This window comes from Triticum aestivum, chromosome 5A (assembly GCF_018294505.1).
Source record: "Triticum aestivum cultivar Chinese Spring chromosome 5A, IWGSC CS RefSeq v2.1, whole genome shotgun sequence".
Taxonomy (NCBI): domain Eukaryota; kingdom Viridiplantae; phylum Streptophyta; class Magnoliopsida; order Poales; family Poaceae; genus Triticum; species Triticum aestivum.
The window spans coordinates 510,484,359-510,512,196 of NC_057806.1; the positions used below are offsets into that span (position 1 = coordinate 510,484,359).

Consider the following 27,838-nt stretch of genomic DNA (forward strand, 5'->3'; position numbering starts at 1 on the left):
TGTCCCAAGTGAGTAAAGAATGATGGAGACTATGATTCCCCCATAAGTCAGGATGAGACTCCGGACGAAAAATAAATAAAAGAGGCCAAAGAAGCCCAAATAAAAAGAGGCCATAAAAAAAGAGAAAAGGCCCAAATAAAAAATGAGAGAAAAAGAGAGAAGGGACAATGTTAATATCCTCTTACCACACTTGTGCTTCAAAGTAGCACCATGATCTTCATAGTAGAGAGTCTCTCATGTTATCACTTTCATATACTAGTGGGAATTTTACATTATAGAACTTAGCTTGTATATTCCAATGATGGGCTTCCTCAAATTGCCCTAGGTCTTGATGAGCAAGAAAGTTGGATGCACACCCGCTTAGTTTCTTTTTGAGCTTTCATATACTTATAGCTCTAGTGCATCCGTTGCATGGCAATCCCTACTCACTCACATTGATATCTATTGATGGTCATCTCCATAGCCCGTTGATATGCCTAGTTGATGTGAGACTATCTTCTCCACAACCACCATTCTATTCCACCTATAGTGCTATATCCATGGCTCACGCTCATGTATTGCGTGAAGATTGAAAATGTTTTGAAAAAGTTAGAGTATGAAACAATTGCTTGGCTCATCATCGGGGTTGTGCATGATCTAAATACTTTGTGTGGTGAAGATAGAGCATAGCCAGACTATATGATTTTGTAGGGATAACTTTCTTTGGCCATGTTATTTTGAGAAGACATAATTGCTTTGTTAGTATGCTTGAAGTATTATTATTTTTATGTCAATATAAACTTTTGTCTTGAATCTTTTGAATATGAATATTCATACCACAATTAAGAAGATTTGCATTGAAATTATGCCAGGTAGCACTCGGCATAAAAAATTCTCTTTTTATCATTTACCTACTCGAGGACGAGCAGGAATTAAGCTTGGGGATGCCTGATACATCTCCAATGTATCTATATTTTTTGATTGCTCCATGCTATATTATCTATTGTTTTGGACTATATTGGGCTTTATTTTCCACTTTTATATTATTTTTGGGACTAACCTATTAACCGGAGGCCTAGCCCAGAATTGTTGTTTTTTGCCTATTTCAGTGTTTCGAAGAAACGGAATATCAAACGGAGTCCAAATGGAATAAAATCTTCGGGAACGTGATTTTCTCACCGAACGTGATCCAGGAGACTTGGACCCTGCTCCAAGGAACAAAAGAGGCGTTCACGAGGGTGGGGGCGCCCCCCCTATGGCGCGCCCCCTGCCTCGTGGGCCCCTCGTTGCTCCTCCAGCGTACTGCTTCCTCCTATATATACACAAGTACCCCCAAACGATCAGAATAGGAGCCAAAAAACTTAATTCCACCGCCGCAACTTTCTGTATCCACCAGATCCCATCTTGGGGCCTGTTCTGGAGCTCCGCCGGAAGAGGGCCATCATCACGGAGGGCTTCTACATCATTCATGACAAGATGGAAATCATTCATGAATATGTTGTTACATAAATTACTCTTATATTAATACCAACATGGAAATCATTCATGACAAGATGGTTGAGGTTACAAAATAGGACGGACCACACGTGGGCTGTTACAAGGGAGGAGCAGAATATGCTGTTGATTATGGCATCAACATCACACAAGCATCTTTTGCTTTCATATGATGCTTGAAAGCGACGAGTACAAGAAAATAAAACAAGATAGTCATCCCTATACACATAATAGTGCGGCTTCCTAATGGCTCAAATGAAACTGATGCCTTTTCCCTTTTTGAATTAGAGGCATCCATCTCCCTCAATAACCACCGAGTAACCAATGTCCTGAGATAAACTTCATAACCAACATTAATCACCCTAACCCCATTGTCATCAACACCAAATACCATTGGGGAACAATGTCATCCAACCATCTATGACGACAAGACCTTCGAATAAGAAGTCATGGGTTTTCATTAAGTTTATAATTAATTACATTTACCATTTGAAATAAACTTTTGAAACATTTCATTTTCAATTAATTTTTAAGTTTCCATCAAAATATTCAATGCAAATTTGTTCAATTATTTTGGTGCATTAGAAAAAATGACATGGTTTTTCAACCTTTTGTATTATTTTAGTGAGAGCTCATTGTTTGAATATTTTTACAAAGTATTTAAATAGTATTCACAAAAAAATCAATAACTTCACTCTTAATTTCAATATATTTAAAAAATACATAAAATATTTAATTATTTATCTCATTTTCATTAACATCACACCAAGATTTTACACAAATTTCAATTATTATAGTCACACTTGAGTCCTTTTCTAAAAATTTCACGGCGATACCACACAAATTCTAGTTCCTTCCGTCTCTTATTAAACTAAGAAATATTTGAACAAAAAAATTGAACTGTCATTGGAATAATTTTTGCAAGTGAAAACACCTTGTTAATGATTGTGAAACCAAATGAGTGTGAACTGTATTTGAAATGTATGTTGATTGTTTCTAAGAAAACAAATATGAAAAACATAATTGATATTCGTGTGGAATGTCGGTTAAATGTTTCCAAAATTTATTAAATATTTCCGAATGTTCTTAAATTTATTTGAACAGGCACTGAAACTTTGTTGAGACAAAAGGAAATTTCGTTGATATAAAATCTAAAATTGGCAACTAGTTGGAAGAATAATGATATTATAGTTTTAAGCTATTTAAAGAAGAAGAAATTTAGAACTTGTATTTTAATTTTCTAAAAATATTAATGTCACTTGGAAATTATTTTTGTCTTAATTTTCAAGTATTTGATAGTGTTTGAATTCCTAAAGTTGATTTTTATTTTGTGCACAAAGATACTTGCATGTTATTGAAATGTTTTTTTAATTTACATGTTTGTTAATACAATAAACTTAAATGTTGTAATTTGAAAATGATAGGAATACAGGGTTAAGTGGGAAGATTCCTTGTTTGTTGGTAGCTACCGATTTGTTGAGGACACTCCGCTACCCATAATCGTGGTCCATTAGAACAAATCTAGGAGAGTCATCAAAATGGAAGCTCCATGATCATTGTGTATTGTACTTCAAAAATTATGGAAGCTCGAGAGATAACGCGCAAACTTAGAGTCTCCATATTTTCTACCTCCATAATCCTGGAACCAGTTGACACTGGGTTATCCTTTTTCTCCAACCTATCTACCATCCCGAGTGAAGGTGAAGGGGCACCCAAAGTTTTCTTTTAGCCACATCCAGGCCACATGCATTATGCCACTATCGTATGGAGTGCGATCCAAAAGCAACTCTGTCGTCAAATATGGAGGCTGTGTGACGGGTGCGCCGTAAATTATGGCGATTCTCTTAAATACGATGACTCTACTAAAATGTTATATTGGCAGTTATTATGACAATTGGGTCAATAATCTAGTTCACATCTTTATGTGATTAGTTCACATCTCCATGTGACTAATACCCAAAGGGTTTACTAGAGTCAATAATTTAGTTCACATCGCTATGTGATTAACACCCAAGGAGTGATCATGTTTTGCTTGTGAGAGAAGTTTAGTCTACGGGTCTGCAACATTCAGATCCGTATGTATTTCCCAAATTTCTATGTCTACAATGCTTTGCACGGAGATACTCTAGCTAATTGCTCCCACTTTGAATATGTATCCATATCGAGACTTAGAGTCATCTAGATCGATGTAAAAGCTTGCATCGACGTAAATCTTTACGACGAACTCTTTTGTCACCTCCATAACCGAGAAATATTTTCTTAGTCCTCTAAGGATAATTTTGACCGCTGTCCAATGATCTACTGCTAGATCACTATTGTACTCCCTTGCCAGAAAGATGCTAAGGTATACAATAGGGCTGGTAAATGCTACCTCTTGAGCATTGTGTTGGATTTCCCCGAAGAGGAAAGGATGATGCAGCAAAGTAGCGTAAGTATTTCCCTCAGTTTTTGAGAACCAAGGTATCAATCCAGTAGGTGGTTGCGCGCGCGTCCCCTAGTACCTGCACAAAGCAAATAACTCCTCGCAACCAACATGATAAGGGGTTTTCAATCCCTTCACGGTCACTTACGAGAGTGAGATCTGATAGATATGATAAGATAATATTTTTGGTATTTTTATGATAAAGATGCAAAGTAAAATAAAGGCAAAGTAAAAAGCAAAGGAAATAACTAAGCATTGGAAGATTAATATGATGAAGATAGACCCGGGGGCCATAGGTTTCACTAGTGGCTTCTCTCAAGAGCATAAGTATTCTACAGTGGGTGAACGAATTAGTGTTGAGCAATTGACAGAATTGAGCATAGTTATGAGAATATCTAGGTATGATCATGTATATAGGCATCACGTTCGAGACAAGTAGACCGACTCCTGCCTGCATCTACTACTATTACTCCACTCATCGACCGCTATCCAGCATGCATCTAGAGTATTAAGTTAATGAAAACAGAGTAACGCCTTAAGCAAGATGGCATGATGTAGAGGGATAAATTCATGCAATATGATAAAAAACCCATCTTGTTATCCTCGATGGCAACAATACAATACGTGCCTTGCTGCCCCTACTGTCACTGGGAAAGGACACCGCAAGATTGAACCCAAAGATAAGCACTTCTCCCATTGCAAGAAAGATCAATCTAGTAGGCCAAACCAAACTGATAATTCGAAGAGACTTGCAAAGATAACCAATCATACATAAAAGAATTCAGAGAAGATTCAAATATTGTTCATAGATAGACTTGATCATAAACCCACAATTCATCGGTCTCAACAAACACACCGCAAAAAGAAGATTACATCGAATAGTTCTCCACAAGAGAGGGGGAGAACATTGTATTGAGATCCAAAAAGAGAGAAGAAGCCATCTAGCTAATAACTATGGACCCGAAGGTCTGAGTTAAACTACTCACACCTCATCGGAGAGGCTCTGTTGCGCTGAGCTGCTGCTCCTCTGTTTTTTCTTTTATTTCCTCAAGCAGAAAAAAATAAGAAAAGAACATGGAGTTTCGGGAAGGCCATGGAAGAGATAAAAATATCCCTGGAATCCTTGTATTAAGTACAAGTTGAATAAATTGGTTTGGCAATTTTTAGAGATAGAAAAATATTCCAAGTTTGAATTAACTTCAAACTTGAGCCATATTTTAACCCAGCCAAAACAAGTCCAAAAGAGCTAAATTTTTACAAAGAGGTGTAGGCCATGGTGTAAGATTTATAGGAAAAGAATGAACATTAATGGGGCAGGGAAGAATTCACTTGCATAAAGAAGTAGTAGAATAAGAAGAAGAAGAAGAAGGTGAGGGTGCATGGCTAGATTTGAGAGAGGTAGCAAGGGGTTGATACATACAACATGAATAAAGCAAGACAACATCCTGAAGAATGCAATGCACATGGTGATCATGATGAAATGCAAAATGACAAGAGGCACAATGCAATGTAAACAATGATGATCATGAAGCAAGAAGCAAGATATGACAATGCACTCAACATGATCATGCACAAACAAGATGGTGAAGTCACTTATATTAATACCAACATGGAAATCATTCATGACAAGATGGTTGAGGTTACAAAATAGGACGGACCACACGTGGGCTGTTACAAGGGAGGAGCAGAATATGCTGTTGATTATGGCATCAACATCACACAAGCATTTTTTGCTTTCATATGATGCTTGAAAGCGACGAGTACAAGAAAATAAAACAAGATAGTCATCCCTATACACATAATAGTGCGGCTTCCCAATGGCTCAAATGAAACTGATGCATTTTCCCTTTTTGAATTAGAGGCATCCATCTCCCTCAATAACCACCGAGTAACCAATGTCCTGAGATAAACTTCATAACCAACATTAGTCACCCTAACCCCATTGTCATCAACACCAAATACCATTGGGGAACAATGTCATCCAACCATCTATGACGACAAGGCCTTCGAATAAGAAGTCATGGGTTTTCATTAAGTTTATAATTAATTACATTTACCATTTGAAATAAACTATTGAAACATTTCATTTTCAATTAATTTTTAAGTTTCCATCAAAATATTCAATGCAAATTTGTTCAATTATTTTGGTGCATTACAAAAAATGACATGGTTTTTCAACCTTTTGTATTATTTTAGTGAGAGCTCATTGTTTGAATATTTTTACAAAGTATTTAAATAGTATTCACAAAAAAAATCAATAACTTCACTCTTAATTTCAATATATTTAAAAAATACATAAAATATTTAATTATTTATCTCATTTTCATTAACATCACACCAAGATTTTACACAAATTTCAATTATTATAGTCACACTTGAGTCCTTTTCTAAAAATTTCACGGCGATACCACACAAATTCTAGTTCCTTCCGTCTCTTATTAAACTAAGAAATATTTGAACAAAAAAATTGAACTGTCATTGGAATAATTTTTGCAAGTGAAAACACTTTGTTAATGATTGTGAAACCAAATGAGTGTGAACTGTATTTGAAATGTATGTTGATTGTTTCTAAGAAAACAAATATGAAAAACATAATTGATATTCGTGTGGAATGTCGGTTAAATGTTTCCAAAATTTATTAAATATTTCCGAATGTTCTTAAATTTATTTGAACAGGCACTGAAACTTTGTTGAGACAAAAGGAAATTTCGTTGATATAAAATCTAAAATTGGCAACTAGTTGGAAGAATAATGATATTATAGTTTTAAGCTATTTAAAGAAGAAGAAATTTAGAACTTGTATTTTAATTTTCTAAAAATATTAATGTCACTGGGAAATTATTTTTGTCTTAATTTTCAAGTATTTGATAGTGTTTGAATTCCTAAAGTTGATTTTTATTTTGTGCACAAAGATACTTGAATGTTATTGAAATGTTTTTTTAATTTACATGTTTGTTAATACAATAAACTTAAATGTTGTAATTTGAAAATGATAGGAATACAGGGTTAAGTGGGAAGATTCCTTGTTTGTTGGTAGCTACCGATTTGTTGAGGACACTCCGCTACCCATAATCGTGGTCCATTAGAACAAATCTAGGAGAGTCATCAAAATGGAAGCTCCATGATCATTGTGTATTGTACTTCAAAAATTATGGAAGCTCGAGAGATAACGCGCAAACTTAGAGTCTTCATATTTTCTACCTCCATAATCCTGGAACCAGTTGACACTGGGTTATCATTTTTCTCCAACCTATCTACCATCCCGAGTGAAGGTGAAGGGGCACCCAAAGTTTTCTTTTAGCCACATCCAGGCCACATGCATTATGCCACTATCGTATGGAGTGCGATCCAAAAGCAACTCTGTCATCAAATATGGAGGCTGTGTGACGGGTGCGCCGTAAATTATGGCGATTCTCTTAAATACGATGACTCTACTAAAATGTTATTTGATCAGAATCATTATATTGGCAGTTATTATGAAAATTGGGTCAATATAACGACTCTGCTTTAAAATTACTCTTAGAATTATTTGCACACTGTAGTGCAGATAGTTTTCTTAGAGAACCAGGACCACTGCGGAAAAAAGTAGAGAGAGAACCAGGTCCAATCCAAAGGAGGTCGGATGCTCCTACTCTTGTCACACATCTAATATTTTTAAAAAGTTGCTTCTCACTTCTACCTATTTTCTCATCATGCACACTGTCCACATTAGCTTTATGCCACATCACCAATTCTCCCTTCACCTAGGCCTTCCACAAGCAACAAGTTATTAGGGAAACATTAAAGTCTATCACTTACCACTAAACTCATGCATGCGTTCATAGCTAGCGACGCCCAACATTATTACGTGCATGAAGTGCTTACGGGGATAGCTATCAATTGGGTAGAAGGGTTGCATGCAGACTTGTTTTTTTCTTTCGAAAACGCTAACGTCCACACGTGTGACAACATTGCCACTCGTCCACACGTTTGAATCACCGTCCAGTTAAGTTTGCACGAATCTTGACACATCGAGGCGGTTTTCGCGTGCCATGTAGGACAAGGCCGGTGTGTGGGTGTTGGAGAGGTCGCTCACACGCCCCACCACACATGGTTGCCAACTGCGCTGTGTGGGTGAACTAATTTCTGTCCACACAGCCACCACCTAGTCTACGCGCGTGTGGACGAACTGCAGTTGTGGATGGCAATTGCAGTTGCGCGTACATGACAACTAGGCAAACACACATGGCAACTTTGAATCGTTTGCTAGATGGCAACTGCAGTTGCGCGTATGTGACAATCAGATAAACATACATGGCAACTGTGATTAACCACACATGGCAATTAGGTAAACACACATGGCAACTATTGTTTGACCACATGTGACAAGTACTTAATCACACATGACAACTATGGTTTGATTACACGCGTCAACTACCATAAATTAGACATGACAACTATACTTAACCAAAACAGAGAGAGTTGCCATGCTTTTACAACCATATTTGCCATCCCGGATAACTACATCTGCCATCCCAGATGGCAACTAAATCGTCATCCCGCGGGTACCTAATGTAGCTGCGCCAGGACGTGTGGACATATTTGCTTCGTGCCACTCGCGCGAAGTAGGGATGAATAGTATTTGTTGGGCGTGTGGCACGAAGTAGCTGCGCCCACACGCGTGGGCAATTCTACTGTTCGCTTACACACAGCCCGTGTCGCTTGCCCCCTGCTCATGCCACACACGATGTGTGGGCAAATGCCTTTTAGGCCACACGTGTGGTGGATATAGATGTCCTTTTCTTTTCTTTCAATAATGATTGTCCAGGAGTGCCACGCTGTGTCAACCTCCCCCTTCCCTTTTTGTGAAAGAAGCATCTTTTGGTCCTTCAGTGTTGTAGCAGCTCATCTTCAATTTCCCGTTGTTTAACAATAGGCCTCAGTGACAGAGACAAGCCGCCGGCTCAAAGCAGGGAAAACAGCAACTGAAACCACAGCGTCTCGCTGGTGGCTGCTGCGGCCGGGTCACGCGGGGGCGGCTCAAAGTAGGCCGCTGCCGAAGTGAGCGGTCCGGGCGGCTTGACACTGAGGCAAAGTACGCTACGATAGTGGCGGGTTAGGCAGAACAAGGCCATGGTACGCGGCATGGCCGTCGGAGGCGGATGGTGGCTTGGCGGCGGCAGCTCTCCTGCTGCGACGGCGGCTCTCCCGCCGCAGAGACGGTGGCGGTTTAGGTGATGTACTTGCACCAATTTTCTCAACCCTAGCTTCCCAGTAAAATGATTTACTTGGGCAACTTGAGAGTCCTTACGCGTATTGTATCACAAGTCTCAAAATAATTCCTTGAGACTGAGCAGGAACTTTTGATATATTGATTAACAAATCAGATGCAATGCTTCCCTTCTCCTCTCTTTCAAATGCCATCTCAATGTAAACAATACAGAATTTGCGACCAATTGACGTGGAAGCAGACTCAGTATAGAACTTCCATAAATCAAGTCTGGGCATATAAATCTCAGGGCTGTGCTTCACATGTTTGTTGATGTGGATGAGTATCTCCATAGCAAGCTTGCGTACGGACGCGAAGGTGGAGGCGAAATGAAGTGATGGAGTAACGGGGCGAAACGAAACGACGAGGTTGCTACCGACTGGTAGTACTCCCTAGCCATGGCTGGGGTATGGAATCGTCGAACTCACAACCAGTGGCGTAGCCATGGAAGTTGAATAAGGGGGGGCAAGCGTTGGTTAGTTTTGTTGGGGAGGGTCGGCCCTTCAAACTACACTATTTTAGCAGGAATTAATCAGCTACTGACATGCATATTAGCTTGAATTTAAGGATGTTAGGGAGGGCCAGGACCCCTGCTGGCACCCCTGCCTCCGCCACTGCTCACAACACAGAGACGTGGAGAGGAAGAAAGAGCCGAGGAGGAAGACTTGATTCAGAGGAAGGAGAAGATAAGGTTTGTTCAGTTAATCAACAATGCCCCACACAGCTACCTAGCAGCTACTTAACTGTGCAACCCCACAGTACACACGCGCACACCGGCCCATACTGGCCACTCACACACAGCCCACATACAAGGACCATAGCAAGCAGCGGGGCGAGGCGGGCATCCGACGAGGGCCAGCCGCATGAGCATCTGGTCCAAGGCGTGCTCCCTCCCCGTGATAGTCCGAGTCGGCGTGGCAGCGACTCGGAGCGGCGGCTCAAGGCGGTGGCGGCGGCTCGGTGGAAACGGTAGGGTCGACGGAGGCGGCTTGGCGCGCAGCCGTAGCTACAGCAACAGGCGGCCCGTGTAAACAGCCAATTGGAGCGGCAGCAGCACACCGGCACCGTCCGGAACAGGGCGGGTGGCGACTGCGGCGGCTCGTGGTGGCAGACGCGGACCCCAGCAGAAACGACAGCTGAAGCGGGTCCGAGGGGGCGGATTTCCGCTGTGAAGGAGCTGTCAGCAAGGGGAAACAGCAGTAGTGGGTGGTGCAGGCGGCTTAGACATGACGCTGCAAGCTGCGGCGGTGCGGAGCTACGCGCGCGAGGTCGCACAAGGGCGGCCGAACCCAACGCTGGTGCAAAAGGGAGGCACGAGCTGAACCGGCGTAGAGCGGAGAGGCTCGGCAGGTCAGGCGTGCGCCAGCCAAGTGGTGGCACAAGTTGATGCAGGTTGTCACGTGGTCGAGGCGACTTACGACAACAGCGGAGGCGGCTCTCGTCGCGAGGCGTGGCGGCTCTGAGATGGCCGCGAGGGCAAGCTTGCAGTAAAGGCCAACGGAGGCAGCGGCTCAAGGCGCAGCAGCTTGGAGGTGGAGTGAACAAGTGCGCCAGGGTCCATGTCGGTAGGGTGTAACAGCCTACTGCCAAGGACCTTGGCGATAGGAAACATCCCTATCGTCAAATAGAATGGCAGCGGCATGTACAACCCTACCGCCAAGGTGCTCGGCGGTAGGGACGAGCATGCATTGTGTTTAATATTTAGCAATTTTTTGTGGTAGGGCATGCAACCCTACCGTCAGGGACCTTAGCGGTAGGCAGTTATACCCTACCTCCATGGACCCTGGGGTAGCAAAAAGATCAGATCTCAAAAAAATTCAAACTAGAATCAGATATCGAGTAGGTATTAAAAAAGGGTCAAAACACCAAATTTAGCCCTTAGGCGCCGATGACCGGGTCACAGCCGGCGGGCCGTTCAACGACGGCCACGGGGCGGCCCGATCGCAACTTGTAGAGGAGGCCTGAGGCCACGACGTTGGGCGCGCGAATGCATAGCCGGTGCGGGCGTGAGAAGGCGCGGAGCGGGGGCGTCCGCGAGAAGGCGCTGGCGAAGCAAGCAGGAAGCAGAGGTGGACCGATTCCTCCTCCAGGTCGTGGTGATTGGATAACCCACATCCGGGTCACTTGGTTCTTTACTTAAAAACGGACAAGAACCAGACGTAGCTAGCCGGCTGAGATTTGCTTCCCTCTTTGATCTAGTGTCCTCTTGAGCGGGTGTATAGGGCATATACAATGGTAGGTAAGATAGTTTTATCTTAAGTTTTATATGTAATTTAAAGATGACCAAAAAAAGGTCTACAATGGGTCATCTATTTGCCTTATCTTCAATAACTAGTCATTCCTAAAAATATGATGAGACATATTGTGTTAAGAGATCATCTCTTGTCTTCTCTTAAATAAGAGAAGAAAACTTTTTTTAGTTCTCTCTCCTCCACCTCATCATTTATCCTACGTGACATTCCTAAGATAGCACCATTGTACATGCCCTAGCAGCTTGTAGCAGAAACAAATTCGGACCATGAATAATGATAGTAGCATGAACTCGATGATGACCCACAAGTATAGGGGATCTATCGTAGCCTTTTCGATAACTAAGAGTGTCGAACCCAACGAGGAGCAGAAGGAAATGATAAGCAGTTTTCAGTAAGGTATTCTCTGCAAGCACTGAAATTATCGGTAACAGATAGTTTTGTGATAAGGTAATTTATAACGAGTGGCAAATAATAAAAGTAAATAAGGTGCAGCAAGATGGTCCAATCTTTTTTGTAGCAAAGGACAAGCCTGAACAAACTCTTATATGAAGTAAAGCGCTCCCGAGGACACATGGGAATTATCGTCAAGCTAGTTTTCATCACGTTCATATAATTCGCGTTCAGTACTTTGATAATTTGATATGTGGGTGGACCGGTGCTTGGGTGTTGTCCTTACTTGGACAAGCATCCCACTTATGATTAACCCCCATTGCAAGCATCCGCAATTACAATAGAAGTATTAAGGTAAACTTAACCATAGCATGAAACATATGGATCCAAATCAGCCCCTTACGAAGCAACGCATAAACTAGGGTTTAAGCTTCTATCACTCTAGCAACCCATCATCTACTTATTACTTCACAATGCCTCCCTCTAGGCCCAAACAATGGTGAAGTGTCATGTAGTCGACGTTTACATGACATCACTAGAGGGATGACAACATACATCTCATCAAAATATCGAACGAATACCAAATTCACATGACTACTAATAGCAAGACTTCTCCCATGTCCTCAGGAACAAACGTAACTACTCACAAAGCATATTCATGTTCATAATCAAAGGGGTATTAATATGCATAATGGATCTAAACATATGATCTTCCACCAAGTAAACCAACTAGCATCAACTACAAGGAGTAATCAACACTACTAGCAACCCACAGGTACCAATCTGAGGTTTGGATACAAAGATTGGGTACAAGAGATGAACTAGGGTTTGAGATGAAATGGTGTTGATGAAGATGTTGATGGAGATTGACCCCCTCACAAAGAGAGGATCGTTGGTGATGACGATGGCGATGATTTCCCCCTCCCGAAGGGAAGTGTCCCCGGCAGAACAGCTCTGCCGGAGCCCTAGATTGGTTCCGCCAAGGTTCCGCCTCGTGGCGGCGGAGTCTCGTCCCGAAAGCTTGCTTATTATTTTTTCCTCGACGAAAGATTCCATATAGCAGAACATGGGCTTCAGAGGGCTACCAGGGGGGCCACGAGGCAGGGGGGCGCGCCCAGGGGGGTAGGGCGCGCCCCCCACCCTCGTGGCTGGTGGGTGGCCCCCCTCTGGTACTTCTTGCGCTTAGTATTTTTTATATATTCTGAAAATAACTTCTGTGAAAGTTACAGTACTTTTGGAGCTGTGCAGAATAGGTTTCTAATATTTGCTGCTTTTCCAACCCAGAATCCCAGCTGCCGGCATTCTCCCTCTTCATGTAAACCTTGTAAAATAAGAGAGAATAAGCATAAGTATTGTGACATAATGTGTAATAACAACCCATAATGCAATAAATATCGATATAAAAGCATGATGCGAAATGGACGTATCACTCGGCGACTTGCGGAAACGCATCCGACGTCATCTTGATTTCTTTTTGATTGTGAAACTCGTGGCTGGCGGATTAGACGTATCTGATCATCAAACAATGAATCAGCTGACTCTATCCAAGTTTGCTCATGCCAGGTCATCCCGCGCGATTTTTTTCTAGTTCTTTTTCATTTAGTCAATCACGAGCTTCTCGAACCCTAAAGAGCTCCCTCCAAGAACTCAACACCATCATGCGCAGGCCCCACGGTGGGCGCCAACTGTCGGAGATTTGTCAGGCAGATGCCTTTAGTGTGAGGACTTAGTCGTGAGGCCAACACATCTATGTGATAGCTTGAGAGGGGTTGAATGGGACGAGAGGCGCGAGGTTTTACCCAAGTTCGGCCCCTCACGGTGGAGGTAAAAACCTACATCCTGCTTCATTGATATTGATGATGATAATGTTCACGATTACAAGGGTGCTCTTTCTCTACCTCTATCTCGAGAGTTATTGACTTATCTGTCTAAACTTGTGAAACTTGTCCCTCTTGGGGTGTTTGCCCCTCCTTATATAAGTTGAAGGGACGGGTTACATGACTAGTCCTAGTAGGATTATGATTACTCTATTACAAGTGAAGTCCTAGTCTTGCTTCCTTTGTAAGGGAATATTCCTTATACTTTCCTCTTAAGCCGGCCTACTATAACATGAGCCGGCCTTCCATGAGCTGCCTTCTAGGCCACTGGGTCTTGTCGCTCCTCTGACCCGCCTGTCGGGCCACCAATGAGTTACCAGGCCCGGGCGGGTCATCAGTGAGTGGAGAGATCCGGATGGGTCACTTAGTGAGTCACCAAGTCAGGGCGGGTCACTAGTGAATCCCCAAGTCCAGACGGGTCATACTTCCGGTCGGGTCATACCGCGGGGTATATCCCCGACAGGGGTGCCGTGTCCGGGTCGGGGTGTCGGGGTTGGGATGGCAAATCCTCGACCCCTCGGCGACCCTCGATCCTCGACCCCTCGACCACTCGGCGACCCTCGACCCTCGGCGACCCTCTTTTTTTACTTTTCCTACTTTTTTTCCATCTTCTTCTATTTCTTTTTTCATCATCATCTTCTTCTTCTTCTACTACTTATTGTTCTTTTTTTCATCTTCTTCTTCCTCTTCTTCTTTTACTTCTTTTTTTTCATCTTCTTGTTTATTCTTAAAAAACAGAAGAAAAAAAACTAAACTAAACTAAACTAACCTAAACTAAATCTAAAAAAACACAAGAAAACTGACCTCCGGCGAGGTCGGCCCGTGGATGTAGGCCATGGGGAGGGGTGCGGGTTGAGGAAGGCCGCGGGGAAGGGCGGCGGGGCGCGGTGCAACGCGGCTCTGACGATGGGGTGGGACAGGGCGGCCGTCGTGGCCTGGCTCCACCAGCTGGGGCGGGCGGGCTGGTTGGCGACGGGGCGGGCTCCGGGGGGCGTGGCTGGCCGACGGCGCCTCGGGCTCCGGGGGTGGCGTGGGCCGGCGGCGGCTCGGGCTACGAGGGCGGCGCGGGTGAGGTGAGGGAAGAGAGAGGGGTGGGTGGGGCGCTGACTGTTTTAGCTAGGTCAAATTATTTTGCTGTCTGCTGGCAGACGGCATAGAAGTTTTGTCGTCTGCTAGAAGATGGCAAAGAGCCTAGCTAGTGGGGTGGGGCCGGAGGGAACGGCCGTTAGCTTGGTCACTTTCTTTGCCGTCTGCTAGCAGACGACAAAGAACTGGCTAACGGCAAATATGATCTTTGCCATCAGTTTTCTGTAAGCTGACGGCAAAAACCTTCTTTGCGGCAAAAAACTGGCTGACGGCAAAGGCCCTGATTCCAGTAATGTTCCCACCGTACCGCGTGGGGCATCCTCTAGTTAAGACAGGTCATGGACATAGTCACTAAACAGGTATTTTGATAAAAGTAACAATCAGGTCATTATATTGTACCCTCAAAATTAACTGTTACATGGCCTTGCTAATTTCAAAGCGATTCTTCTGCTTGTAAAAATTGCGTTAAATTAACTTAATCTCACGTACGTACGTACGTACATACATACATACATACATACATACATACATACATATGTCAATCAAAAGTACAATATGATGTACTCTCTCCGTCCGGATTTGTTACGCCTCTCAGCATCACAAGCATGTCCACTTTTATAAAGCCCCGTGTTGGAAAGGTGCATGCATGCAACCATTTCATTGGTTGCATTGAAAACTATTGTTGTTGGTGCCATGGCTGAAAAATTAATACACTTCATGCGTGTTTTTTCATTGGCTGCATGCATGTGAGAGAGTGCATTAAAAGTGAAATGAAAGAATTAATGTGAGCAAATTACTATGTGTTTTGGTCTAAGAGAAGTTGTCTTTAGACCTAATAAACCCGGATGGAGGGAATACAACGAAAAAGCTACTCTACCTAGCTACTGAACTAGTAATAAATCTCTAGATTAAACGCCTGCCACCTACAACCAGCTGCCTGTCGCTCAACTTCGGCCAAGCTTGATGATCTTTCTTACCGCAGGGTTGATCAGGATCGATCTCACCACACCGCTCGCCCTTCGGCCCTACTGAAATAAACAGGAAATCAGATCAGCTGGGCCGAGAAATGGGCAATTTTACAACGGGCTTGCAAAAGAGATGTGATTCAGAGTCCTGGTGTACTTACCTGCCGCTACACTAGCTAGTTGTGCGACGGATTTGCGCGGGTTTTCGGGACCCGACGGCCCCCGAGGTCGGCCCCCGCTCCCCTGAACGGCACCACCGTCCGCCAGCTGCCGACGTCCATGTCTTGCTGCTCTTCCGACGACGAGGTTCGGGCCGCGGTCACCAGCAGCTTCCTGGAGGAGCGGTGCGCTGCCGCCGACACCGGCGACACGCTCAGCAGCAGCAGAAGAAGAAGAAGCAGAAGACTGGCAGGAGAGCTGCAGACTGCAAAGATCGGAATCTGGCCATGACTAGCACTGTGAGCGGTCGATTCGCTGGTCAGGTGGATGTGTGTGCAAGCAAGCAGAGAATGGCAGTGGACAGTGGTTAAAGACGGAGGTTTGGCTAGGATGGATGGGATTTGGGCTTAATGGTCAGGCCTGCTGCAGTGATCTGGATCCAAGATTAAACTGACGATCGTGTAGATTTATGCGGTTAAGTGTGGCGCCACTTCCATAAAACAAAGTTATCGATGGAACCCCTCTTATGCAAGTTCACATGTAACAGATGTGGCGCCGATCCGATCGCTTGCTTGCCATGTGCAAGTACGCCGCGCTCCTAGCCATAGCCTATAGGTTGAGATTAACTAGGTCGACAAGGATCACGGAGTAAAATTCGACTGTTTCAAATAAGCATTCAACCGAACATATAGTAGGTGCAATGAGTGTGTCCATTCAGTCAAAAACCTCTGTTTGTGCAGAAAAAGCCTCTGTTTGCACAAATGGCTGAAGTTTTGCAGAAACTGTGGACAGAGCAAAAACAAATGTGTTGACGCAAAATACAATACAAGAGCAGGATACTTCGCTGATGGATGATGGCACTTTCTTATACTAGGGTAATTTGCATCTCGTAACATGGAGATGCAAAGTGGTGGTGTGTGACGCGAGGCATCTTTGACTGGACTGTGCTGCGATTCAGATTTGTGAAGCATACACCTTGCTGCCGGCAAAACGAGAATTAGTGCGCTAATAGGTCGTGTTAGGAGTATCATGCGTCCACGTGATGGACAGATACAGATCCATGGTGCGGCTTGCCATAGCGAGGAGTTCCTTTCCGCCACGCCGGTGCACGGATGAGACAACACTACGCCACTCCTGCTCCCCGGGATTGCCGCGCCGCATCTTGACCGGGCGGCGGGGCTGCGGTTTGTCGTTATTGCTGCTTCGCGTGCTCCTACCCTGGCTAGTTCCATTTTCCGCCGATTGTATACGACCGCTGTAGCATGTCGCACCCACGTTGGTAGTCAAGAGCAAGTACATCTGGACTTAGCAAATCCGACCCCTTAAAAGCAATTTCAACGGACCAACCAAAACGGACGGCGATTTCGTCTGTTTTTTGTCTGTTTGGGTCGGCCGTCCGCCCGGCGTCCGCCCTGTTTTTCATATGGGTTGGCTGCGCGCCCAACGCGCCGACCCATATGTACAGGCGTGGCCGGCTGGCCGCCCAATTTTACATTGATTTGCATTCAAATATATTGTGAAATGAAATAACAAGTAAAATAGTTTAGCCGCCCAAATAAATAGTATAGTTTTACAAGCCAAATACAAATAAAACTGTTTCATATAGTTTTGCAAACGAATAAAAGAAGATACATTTATTGGTTGTCAACATGAGTCCACATATGCTCAACCAAATCATTTTGCAGTTGCACGTGAGTTTCCCAATCACGCATGTCTTCATGAAACTGAATGAACTGCTCAAATGTTGCTGCTACTCCATGCTCAAGCACAACATTCTCACCCTGAAACTAAAAGTCTTGATCGTACAGACGTTCCGGGCGCTCGTCTTCTACTATCATATTGTGCATGATCACACAAGCAGTCATCATCTCCCATAGTTTTCGAGTGCTCCAAGTATTAGCAGGATACCGAACAATGCCTCATCGAGATTGCAAAACACCAAAGGCACGCTCGACATCCTTTTTAGAACTCTCTTGCTCTTGGGAAAATCTTTTCCTTTTCTTTCCGACAGGGTTGGGTATTGTTTTGACAATAGCGGTCCACTGAGGATAGATACCATCACCCAAATAGTACCCTTTGTCGTAGTTGTGGCCATTGACAGGAATGTTCACCGGTGGGCTGTTGCCTTCGGCAAGCCTAGCAAACACCGGCGAGCGTTGAAGCACGTTGATATCATTTTGTGATCCAGCCATGCCAAAAAAAAGAGTGCCAGATCCAGAGATCTTGAGACGCCACGACCTCTAGTATGACAGTGCAAGCCCTGACATGTCCCTTATACTACCCTTGCCAAGCAGAAGGGCAGTTCTTCCACTCCCAGTGCATGCAGTCTATGCTGCCAAGCATCCTCGGGAAGCCCCTGCTGGCATTCATCGCCAACAAACGGGTTGTATCTTCAGCTGTCGGCTGTCTTAAGTACTCAGGGCCAAACACGGTAATCACAGCCTTGCAGAACTTATATAGGGACTCTAGGCATGTAGACTCGCTCATACAGACGTACTCGTCAATGAGATCACCGGGCACTCCGTATGCAAGCATTCGGATGGCGCAGTGCATTTCTGATAAGAGGAGAAACCAATCATGCCGACGGCATCCTCTTTGCACTCGAAGTAGTCATCATAGCCGACCACTCCCCTCTCTAATACGGTTGAAAACATGCCTACTCATACGGAACCGGCGGCGAAATTTATGATGTTTGAACAACGGGTTTGTTGTATCAAAGTAGTCCTTCCAGAGAAGGAAATGCCCGCTCTCTCGGTTAGGATTCAACGCCTGAAGGTGGCCCGGAATGGAGCCACGGAACAACGGCCGCTAGCTGTTGAGGTGGTGATGGACCAATACGGCGGCCAATATCTCCTCCTGGTCGTCGGTTGACGAATCGTCGGAGTCGCAAAGGAAATTGTGGAAAAAGAACTCGCCGGCAGAGTCCATTTCCGTACCTTGGCAAACTGTCGAACAACTTGCGAGCGTCGAAGAAGGAGACGGCCGGCGAGGGGAGACGGGGAGCCCATAGACCAGCTAGCTGCCCTGCCGGCGTCCGACGAGTGTGACGGCGTCCGACGAGCATGCCGGTCGGATGTGGCGGGGGCGGAGAGGCGTCTTCTTGGTCGCGAGCGACTGTGCGGTGGGGGAAGCGGCGGCGGGAACCAGTTTGCTCCCCGGCGGCAAAACGACGACGGTGGGCGACTAGGGACAGGGGCGGCGTGCTGGGCGGATGTGGAGGCGCCGGCAGCTGGAAGAGTCGCCGGCAAAAATGGGCGGCGGCGGCGGTGACGGAGGAGGGTTGCTTGTTAGCCGGGGGTGAGAGGGGAGGCCAATGTGCCACAGACCAGCGGGCCTGGGGGCAGGAGTAGGCGAGCGCACGCGCGTCCGTCGCGTGTCCGCGCCGACGTAAATCAGGCTCAAAAATGGGCCGGGAATGGGTTGCCCACGGACAAAAAACGGACGCGCGTCCGTTTAAGTTGGCGCGTTGGGCCGCCTTTTCTGTCCGTGCCGACCCAAATGGACGGCCACGGACGATGGGTCGCCCCATTGGAGTTGCTCTAAACATTCACGGGTGCATCTACAGAGACGACGAATGGCCCCTCAATAGTTTCGTCGAACAGCCGTGCTCCTCATATCTACATTCTCAAATCCATGCACATCCACATACGTCCGCTATACGCATAAATATCACAAGATATTGAGTAGTTCCACAATGTAAACATAGTTCAAACATAAGATTTATTAAAGTGCACAATTCAAACACTAAAATCCTTGGTTTTCATTCTGGGTCTACATATGCTCCACAAAATCATTGAGGAACTGTATGTACACCTCTTCATCTCAGAGATTCTGATGCATTGGCATAAAATTCATAATCTGGTCTGCATCTTGATCCGGGATATGGACTTGTTCTTCGTATTTCTCAAAATTATGGGTTCAGATTGCCACTTCACCCTTGTCATCGACAGTCACATTGTGCAAAATGACACAACATGTGTCATTAACTACCACAAAGTCTTTGATTAGAGAGCCCCTCGCGTCACTCCCGCGGGCGGCTCGGGGGCAAACCCTAGCCTCCTCCAGCAGCCACAACCACCACCCTTCCCTCCCCTCGCCGCCGCCGGCAACGGTCATCGGGCAAAGCCCGGGCGGCTGGGCGGCGGCGGGGCCCTTCTTTCCTCCTTCCGTCCGGAGGTGCTGGCGCGGGCCGGAGATCTGCGGCGGGAGCTCGAGCAACTGCGCGCGCTCGGGACGGCATAGCTGGCCGGCGAGGCAGCGCACGGAGGCGCGGATCTGGCGCAGGAGAGCGGCCTCGCGGGTCGTCAGGCGTGGATCTGGCGCGGGAGTGCGGCATCGCGGGTTGTTAGGTGCAGAGCTGGCGCGGGCGGCATGACAGGGCTGGCGGCGGTGGACGGTGCGCGGCGAGCGGGCGAGCGGACGCGGAGGTAGCCGGTGCACGGCGGAGGTTCGGGTCCGCACATCGCGAGGTGTGCGCAGTGCGCGGCTCGGCGCGCGGAAATGGCGTGCGGGGTCAGCGCCGGTGCTGCCTGTCCTGGATCTCGCGAGGCGGTGGCAGCGCGGATCCAGTCTCAAGCGAGATGTGCAGCCAGGAGGGGTCCCGAGGCTGCGTGGAAGGACGGCTACATGTGGCGCTAGGCGGTGCTGGAGCAGAGAGGCTCTGGTTGTGGTCAGATGCGGGGTGCAGGACCGGATCTAGTCTATGGAGGCCCGCCGTCACGGAGGATTGGTGGTGGCCCTACACAGCGGTGGCGCACTCACTGTGTGGGGGTTGTGCGGTTCAATGGAGGCATGGGTCGTCCTCGGCCTGCTGCGTGGGAGTGGCTGCCCCCGGTGAAAGCCTAGCCAGTGCTGGCCGGTCGACGGCGACGGCGCCTGTGGGCATCGCTATTCTCCTTGGAGGCGCCGTCGGGAATATCACAACCAGATCTCCCGGATCAAGTCCTTCAGGTGAAAACCAGATCCTGCTGCAGGGTCGGGCGGTGGCATCGTCTTCAACGCCGTTCCCCTCTTTAGGGCAGTCTTGAAGACTTTGATCCCCGTGGTGCTTCCTACAACTTGACGTGCACGGTGGTTTCTGTGGCAACGATGACGGCGATGAGCAATGTTGGAAGCGTGGCCTTGGTCGTGGTAGTCGGCTCTTCTTCTCCGGCGAGTCCGTGGGTGTGCCTGGACTGCCTGTTGTTGTGAAGTCGAAACCGCGGTGGGGGGCCGGTGGTATACGATGACGCGTGGCAGATAGCTCGTTCGGTGATCCTCCGTGACGCCAGCCCTTCCTAGTCTTCTTAGTAGTTCACCGTCGGAGTCGGAGCTGCGCTGCCTTAGTATGGTTTGTATGGAGTGTTCGGCTGCAGCTTTTAGGGCTGTTGTTTTTCTTTTCTCTTTCTTTGATCTTCGGATCTGGTCCTAGGACCTTCATCATCTTGTTGTTTTTTCGTTGCTTCCTACTATTATCAATGAAATGCCAGCGATGTTGAATCTTTAAAAAAAAGTCTTTGATTCCATCATCATTGCAGCTCCATGAACAATTCCCTAATGAGTTTGGAGCACTCTGAATATCCTTTCTATTCCTAGTTGCTTCTTGCATTGCTATAAAGTGGCTTTGTTTGTTGCCATGAGGATCGGATATGCTTTTCACAAACACCGTCCACTGAAAATGGATACCATCTGCAAGGTAGTACCCAATGTTGTGGTCGTGCTCATTGACAATGTAGTTGCACCATGGCGCTTCCCCATTGCGAAGTATCCTAAACATGTGAGATCGCTGGAGCACTTTGATGTTGTTGTGAGAACCAGACATTGCAAAAAAAACATGTCAAATCCACAATTCTTCTGATGACACATCTTCATGTATGACGGTGGCGTATTTGGTATGATCTTAGTACATCCCACACACATCAGGCTCGGTCTTGCGGGATGTAACCTCTGCGCCCGCTTAGGGCCTCATATTTTTTTATGCAAAGTAGTACTCCCTCCGTAAAGAAATATAAGCGCGTTTTGAGTTATTGATCGATGGGCCTACCAATCTCTGCTCTGGCAGCTGCTGACTACTCTCATGCCGCGCCTGCACGCATGTCCATCAGATCACAAGGGAGCTCCTATATCGCACGATACGCAGCCAGTGCCGATCAAACCCACGCCCCTCGCACCCAAGCACGAACTTAGGCCGGCCCAAGGGCGGGGCAGGGATCCCTGATTTTTTTTCTTCTATTTGTCTTTTGCTTATGTTTTTATTCGTGAATGCAAAAATTGTTCATGAATTGCAAAAATAGTTCACGAAATCAAAAAAATTAAAAATAACAAAAATGATCATGAAATTTTAAAAAATCTTCCTGGTTTTGAATTTTTTTTGAGAAACCATAAACTATTCATAGATTAAAAAATGAACATGATTTTTAAAAAAACGTTCGCATATTCAAAAAATACTCACGGTTTGGAAAGATGTTCACGTATCCACAAAATGTTCATGAATTTGAAAGAACTTTCATGAATTTGAAAGAACTTTCATGAATTCAAATAATGTTCATGAATTTTGAAAAAATGTTCACAAAAATTATACAATGTTCCTGAATTTAGAAATTGTTCCCAAATTTGAAAAAAAAACTTCATCGGTACAAGAAATGTTCATGCGTTTCAAAAAATTGTCTGTCAAAACCAAAAAATATGTTCTTGAATTTTAAAAATTGTTCCCAAATTCCAAAATACGTTTGCCGATACAAAAAATGTTCATGATTTTTTAAAAGTTCAGAAATTAAAAAAATGTTTGTGAATTTGCAAAATATGTTCATGGTTTTCAAAAATGTACATTTTTTAATGTTCATGGTTACGAAAAAATATTTAATTTTTAAAAATGTTCAAAATGAAAAATAAAAAAATATTTGAAATAATTTTAAAACTGAAAGGAAAAAAAAGACACATAAAAGAAAAATAAAAACTAAAAGGAAAGAAAAATAAAACATGAAAGAAGAAAAAGGAAAAACAAGAAAACCGGTATGGGCTGGCCCAATAGAGGACAAGATGAGCGAGAGGGGTACGTGCTAGGTCGCTAAGTAGCGACCTATGCGCGGAATAGGATTCCCCCGATCGCAACGCCTCTGCTCCTCACATCTCAGCGTATGCGTGCGTACAACATCCACGTGTGTACTAGTGAATGACGAATCGAGATTCAGCTAAAAAGGGAATGGCCATCAATAGGAGCAACCGAGTGAGGGAATCGTCCCTTCTCCCTTCCCTTCTTTTCTCGTGCGGCGGCTAGGGCAAGCATCCCAAACATTGTCTCGTGCTGCAGATCATGAGATTAGATCGATAACATGGAGGACAACAAGATCAGGAGTGGCAGCCAGCAGGAAGGCACGAAAATTCAAAGTGTCTCCAATTCTTAAGCGTTATCGGCAACCGGTGATTCCGCGACCCCTACAGCTTGACTATGAGTTTTAGTTTCAATCCCATATATGGTTTTGCTAGAACTTTGTAGCTATCTTATTCTTTCATCCATTAGGCGTCTAGCTTTGCAAGAAGAAAATATTGGGCTAGTTGAAATTCTAAAGTTCTTAAAGCGGCATCATTTTTTTCTCAATGCAAGTGTTGCATACAAAGTTTTCTAGACCATCCCTTTGACTGTTGCATCATTGAAACTGAGCTTTTCTAAATTGAAACTAGTGAAGTGTTATATGCGCACTACATGACACAACAATTATGTGACGCCCCCGATTTAATTGTACACTAATCATACACACAAACGTGTACGATCAAGATCAGGGACTCACGGGAAGATATCACAACACAATTCTACAAATAAAATAAGTCATACAATCATCATATTACAAGCCAGGGGCCTCGAGGGCTCAAATACAAGAGCTCGATCATAGACGAATCAGCGGAAGCAATAATATCTGAGTACAGACATAAGTTAAACAAGTTTGCCTTAAGAAGGCTAGCACAAACTGGGATACAGATCGAAAGAGGCGCAGGCCTCCTGCCTGGGATCCTCCTAAACTACTCCTGGTCGCCGTCAGCGGGCTGCACGTAGTAGTAGGCACCTCCCGATTAGTAGTAGTCGTCGTCGACGGTGGCGTATGGCTCCTGGACTCCAACGTCTGGTCGCAGCAACCGGGTATAAGAAAGGGGAAAAAGGGGGAGAAAAGCAATCGTGAGTACTCATCCAAAGTACTCGCAAGTAAGGAGCTACACTACATTGGTATGCATTGGTATCAAATGGAATAAGGATATCATATGTGGACTGAACTGCAGAAAGCCGGAATAAGAGGGGGATAGCTAGTCCTTTCGAAGACTACGCTTCTGGCAGCCTCCGTCTTGCAGCATGTAGTAGAGAGTAGACTGAAGTCCTCCAAGTAGCATCGCATAGCATAATCCTACCCGGCGATCCTCTCCTCGTCGCCCTGTTAGAGAGCGATCACCGGTTGTATCTGGCACTTGGAAGGGTGTGTTTTATTAAGTATCCGGTTCTAGTTGTCATAAGGTCAAGGTACAACTCCAAGTCGTCCTGTTACCGAAGATCATGGCTATTAGAATAGATTAACTTCCCTGCAGGGGTGCACCACATAACCCAACACGCTCGATCCCATTTGGCCGGACATACTTTCCTGGGTCATGCCCGGCCTCGGAAGATCAACACGTCGCAGCCCTACCTAGGCACAACAGAGAGGTCAGCACGCCGGTCTAAATCCTATGGCGCAGGGGTCTGGGCCCATCGCCCATTGCACACCTGCACGTTGCGAGGGCGGCCGGAAGCAGAACTAGCAACCTCCATTACAAAGGAAGTTGCGTTACGCAGTCCAACCCGGCGCGCGCCGCTCAGTCGCTGACGTCATGAAGGCTTCGGGCTTGATACCACGATGTCGAGTTGCCCATAACTGTCCCCCCATAGATGGTTAGTGTGTATAAGCCAGTAGCCAGACTCAGATCAAAATACCAACATCTCATTAAGCGTGTTATTCTGAAATAACCACGGACTTCGACCAGGGCCCAGGCCCACCTCTCTCCTAGGTGGTCTCAACCTGCCCTGTCGCTCCGCCACAAAGTAACCGTTGGGGGCCTTTAGGAACTCAGGCCCACCTCTACCGGGATGGGAGCCACCTGCCCCTTCAGCCCCCAACATCGGAATCACTCGGCGGGTACTCCTACGAGCCGACCCGACTTTTAATCACCACAAGTATCATATATTATGTATAAGTATATACCCGTGACCACCTCCCAAGTGATCACGGCCCTATAGTATAGCATGGCAGACAGACAAGATTGTAGGACAACTGATGATAATCTAGCATCCTATACTAAGCATTAGGATTGCAGGTAAAGGTAACAACAGTAGTACAAGGACAGGCTATGCATCAAGATAGGATTAACGGAAAGCAGTAACATGCTACACTACTCTAATGCAAGCAGTATAGAGAAGAGTAGGCGATATCTGGTGATCAAGGGGGGGCTTGCCTGGTTGCTCTGGCAAGAGAGAGGGGTCGTCAACACCGTAGTCGTACTGGGTAGCAGCGGCGTCGGTCTCGGTGTCTAGCGAGAGAAGAGGGGGAAGAAATAATAAATATAATGCAAACAAATGCATGACGAGGCATGACATGACAAAGCGTGATGCTAGGTGTGCCCTAACGCGGTACGAGGTGGTACCGGTGAAGGGGGAAAATATCCGGGAAAGTATTCCCGGTGTTTTGCGTTTTCGGACAGATGAACTGGAGGGAGAAAGTTGCGTGTTTGCTATTCTAGGGATGCGTGGCGGACGAACGGGCTGCGTATCCGCATTCGTCTTGTCATTCTGAGCAACTTTCATGTTGAAAATAATTTAATCCGAGTTACGGATTAAAAGATATGATTTTCTAAAGATTTTATTAATTTTTGTAATTATTTTTAATTCGAAAATAATTGCTAAATTGCTAGGCGCACCCAGCACAGTGTACACAAAAGTGTACCAGTGACTGACAGGTGGGCCAGAGGGACCCAGTTGACCAGTCAACGTTTGACTGGTCAACAGGGATGGGACCCCCCTGTCATTGACTGTTTTAGTTAATTAGGGATTAGGTTAATTAGTTAGGCTTAATTAGTTGTTTTAGTCTAATTAGTCAAAGTTAATTAAGTTAATTAATTTTTAATTAATCAATTGATTATTTTTATTTTATTTTATTTTATTTAATTTTTTTATTTTTTTCACATACGTTCTGGAGGCAGGGCCCTCTGTTCAGTGGCATAGAGGCCATAGCGGGTGCAGGCGCGGGCGCGGTGCCCGTGCCCGAGGCCGAACGGGGCTGGCCCCGGACGCAGCTCGTGGCATGGGCGCCGGCAGCCAGAACGCCGGCCAGTGGGGGGGGGCGAGCCGCGGTGGACGGGGCGAGGCCAGGGACGGTTGAGGCGGGGGGCGAGCGCGTCGAGGGGGAAGCAGGGGTCGGCCACGCGTGAGCCATGGACGACGCGGGCGGCCGTGGGCGAGCCGAGGCAGGGGAAGCTCGAGTGCTGGGTGGGCGCGAGCGCGGTGCGAGCGTGCGCGGGGGCGCGTGGCCAGAGGTGTGGCGGGCCCGCCGAGGGGTTGCGGCCGCGGGCGGGAACTGCGGGCGTAGGGCAGCGCAGGCGAGCGCGGGGGTGAGGGGCGACGACGCGAGCGCGCGCGGAGCTGCGGTGAGAACGGACGGGCGCGGTGGCAGGCTTGGCCGGTGCGGGGGTCGCGGCGCGGGCGGCGAAGCGCTGAGCGCTGGAGGCTTGGTCGCGGTCTCGCGCGAGCGAGCGCGCATGAGGGAGGAGGAGAGGACGGAGCCTCACCGCGGGAGCGTGGGGACTATGGCAACGGGCGTTGTGGTGGGGGACGTGGACGTCAGCGAAGACGGGAGGCGGTACGGCAACGGGCGCGGCGACGAGGTGGCCGGTCACAAAGGAGGATGAAGAGGCGGGGAGGTGTCGCCGGGGTGGGGGCGAGTGGGAGTAGTGGGGCGACGGGGTGGGTTAGGTTCCACCGGGTGGGTGGATAAGGGAAGTGAGGGGGGAGGGTGGGCCGGCCGGGTGGGTGGCCCAATGGCCTGCTGGGCCGGAGCCTAGTGGGGGGGGGGTGCTTCCCCCTTTTCTTTTTTTGTTAGTTCTTTTGTTTTTGTGTTTTTCTTTTTCTTTTTATTTATTTTCTTTCCTGTTTTATTTCTTTTTAAAGTATTTAGGCATTTTCTAAAAATGTGTTTACTTCACCATAATTACCAGTGCAATATTTGGCACCCACTGAACATTTTTGTTTCAACTTTTAAAAACTTTTGTTGTTTGCCATTTTCTGAATTGATTTTTGAATCGGTTTGAACTAACGAAAATTTAGCAACAGTAATCACCGATGACTTGGCATCATTAGGAGAGTTTTACTGTAGCCTAATTATCTTGGTGATGACGGTCATATTGACTTTTCTGACGTGACTGACTTTTCTGACGTGACTGAGCAGTTTTGAGATTCTCGCGAATAATGCGAACTTGTTCTTTGGCCTATTGGATAATATCTGGACCGAAGAGTGGACGTTCCCCAGTTTCTGACCAGTTCAGAGGGGTTCGACACTTTTGTCCATATAGCACTTCGAAGGGGGACATCTTCAGACTAGCTTGATAGCTATTATTATAAGAGAACTCGGCATATGGAAGAGATTCCTCTCATTTCTTGCCGAATGAAATTACACAAGCTCAAAGCATGTCTTCGAGAACTTGGTTGACACGTTCAACCTATCCTTGCGACTGAGGATGAAACGCCGTACTGAACAATAAGCTGCCACGGTCTAAACTGATAACCAGTGGAATACCGTGAAGTGAAACAATTCTGGACATGTAGAGAGTAGCAAGCTGACTAGCAGTGATTGTCTCTTTGACCGCCAGAAAATGTGCAACTTTAGAAAGCCGGTCAATGACGACAAGAATAGCATCATTACCTTTCTGTGATTTGGGAAATCCAGTGACGAAGTCCTTTTCAACATGGTCCCATTTCC

General features: G+C 46.1%; 1 protein-coding gene across 1 annotated transcript in view; it reads right to left on the reverse strand.

Annotated features, from left to right (window-relative positions):
• Positions 1-21,608, reverse strand: part of LOC123101462 (uncharacterized) — a 37,832-nt gene extending 16,224 nt beyond the window's left edge. Inside the window, exons 1-2 of the mRNA XM_044522910.1 lie at positions 21,554-21,608; positions 19,923-20,188 (exon numbers count right to left, since the gene is read on the reverse strand). Coding sequence (XP_044378845.1) covers positions 19,923-20,188; positions 21,554-21,608 — 321 coding nt within the window. The remainder of the gene's footprint in view (positions 1-19,922; positions 20,189-21,553) is intronic.
• Between the last annotated feature and the right edge of the window lie 6,230 nt (positions 21,609-27,838).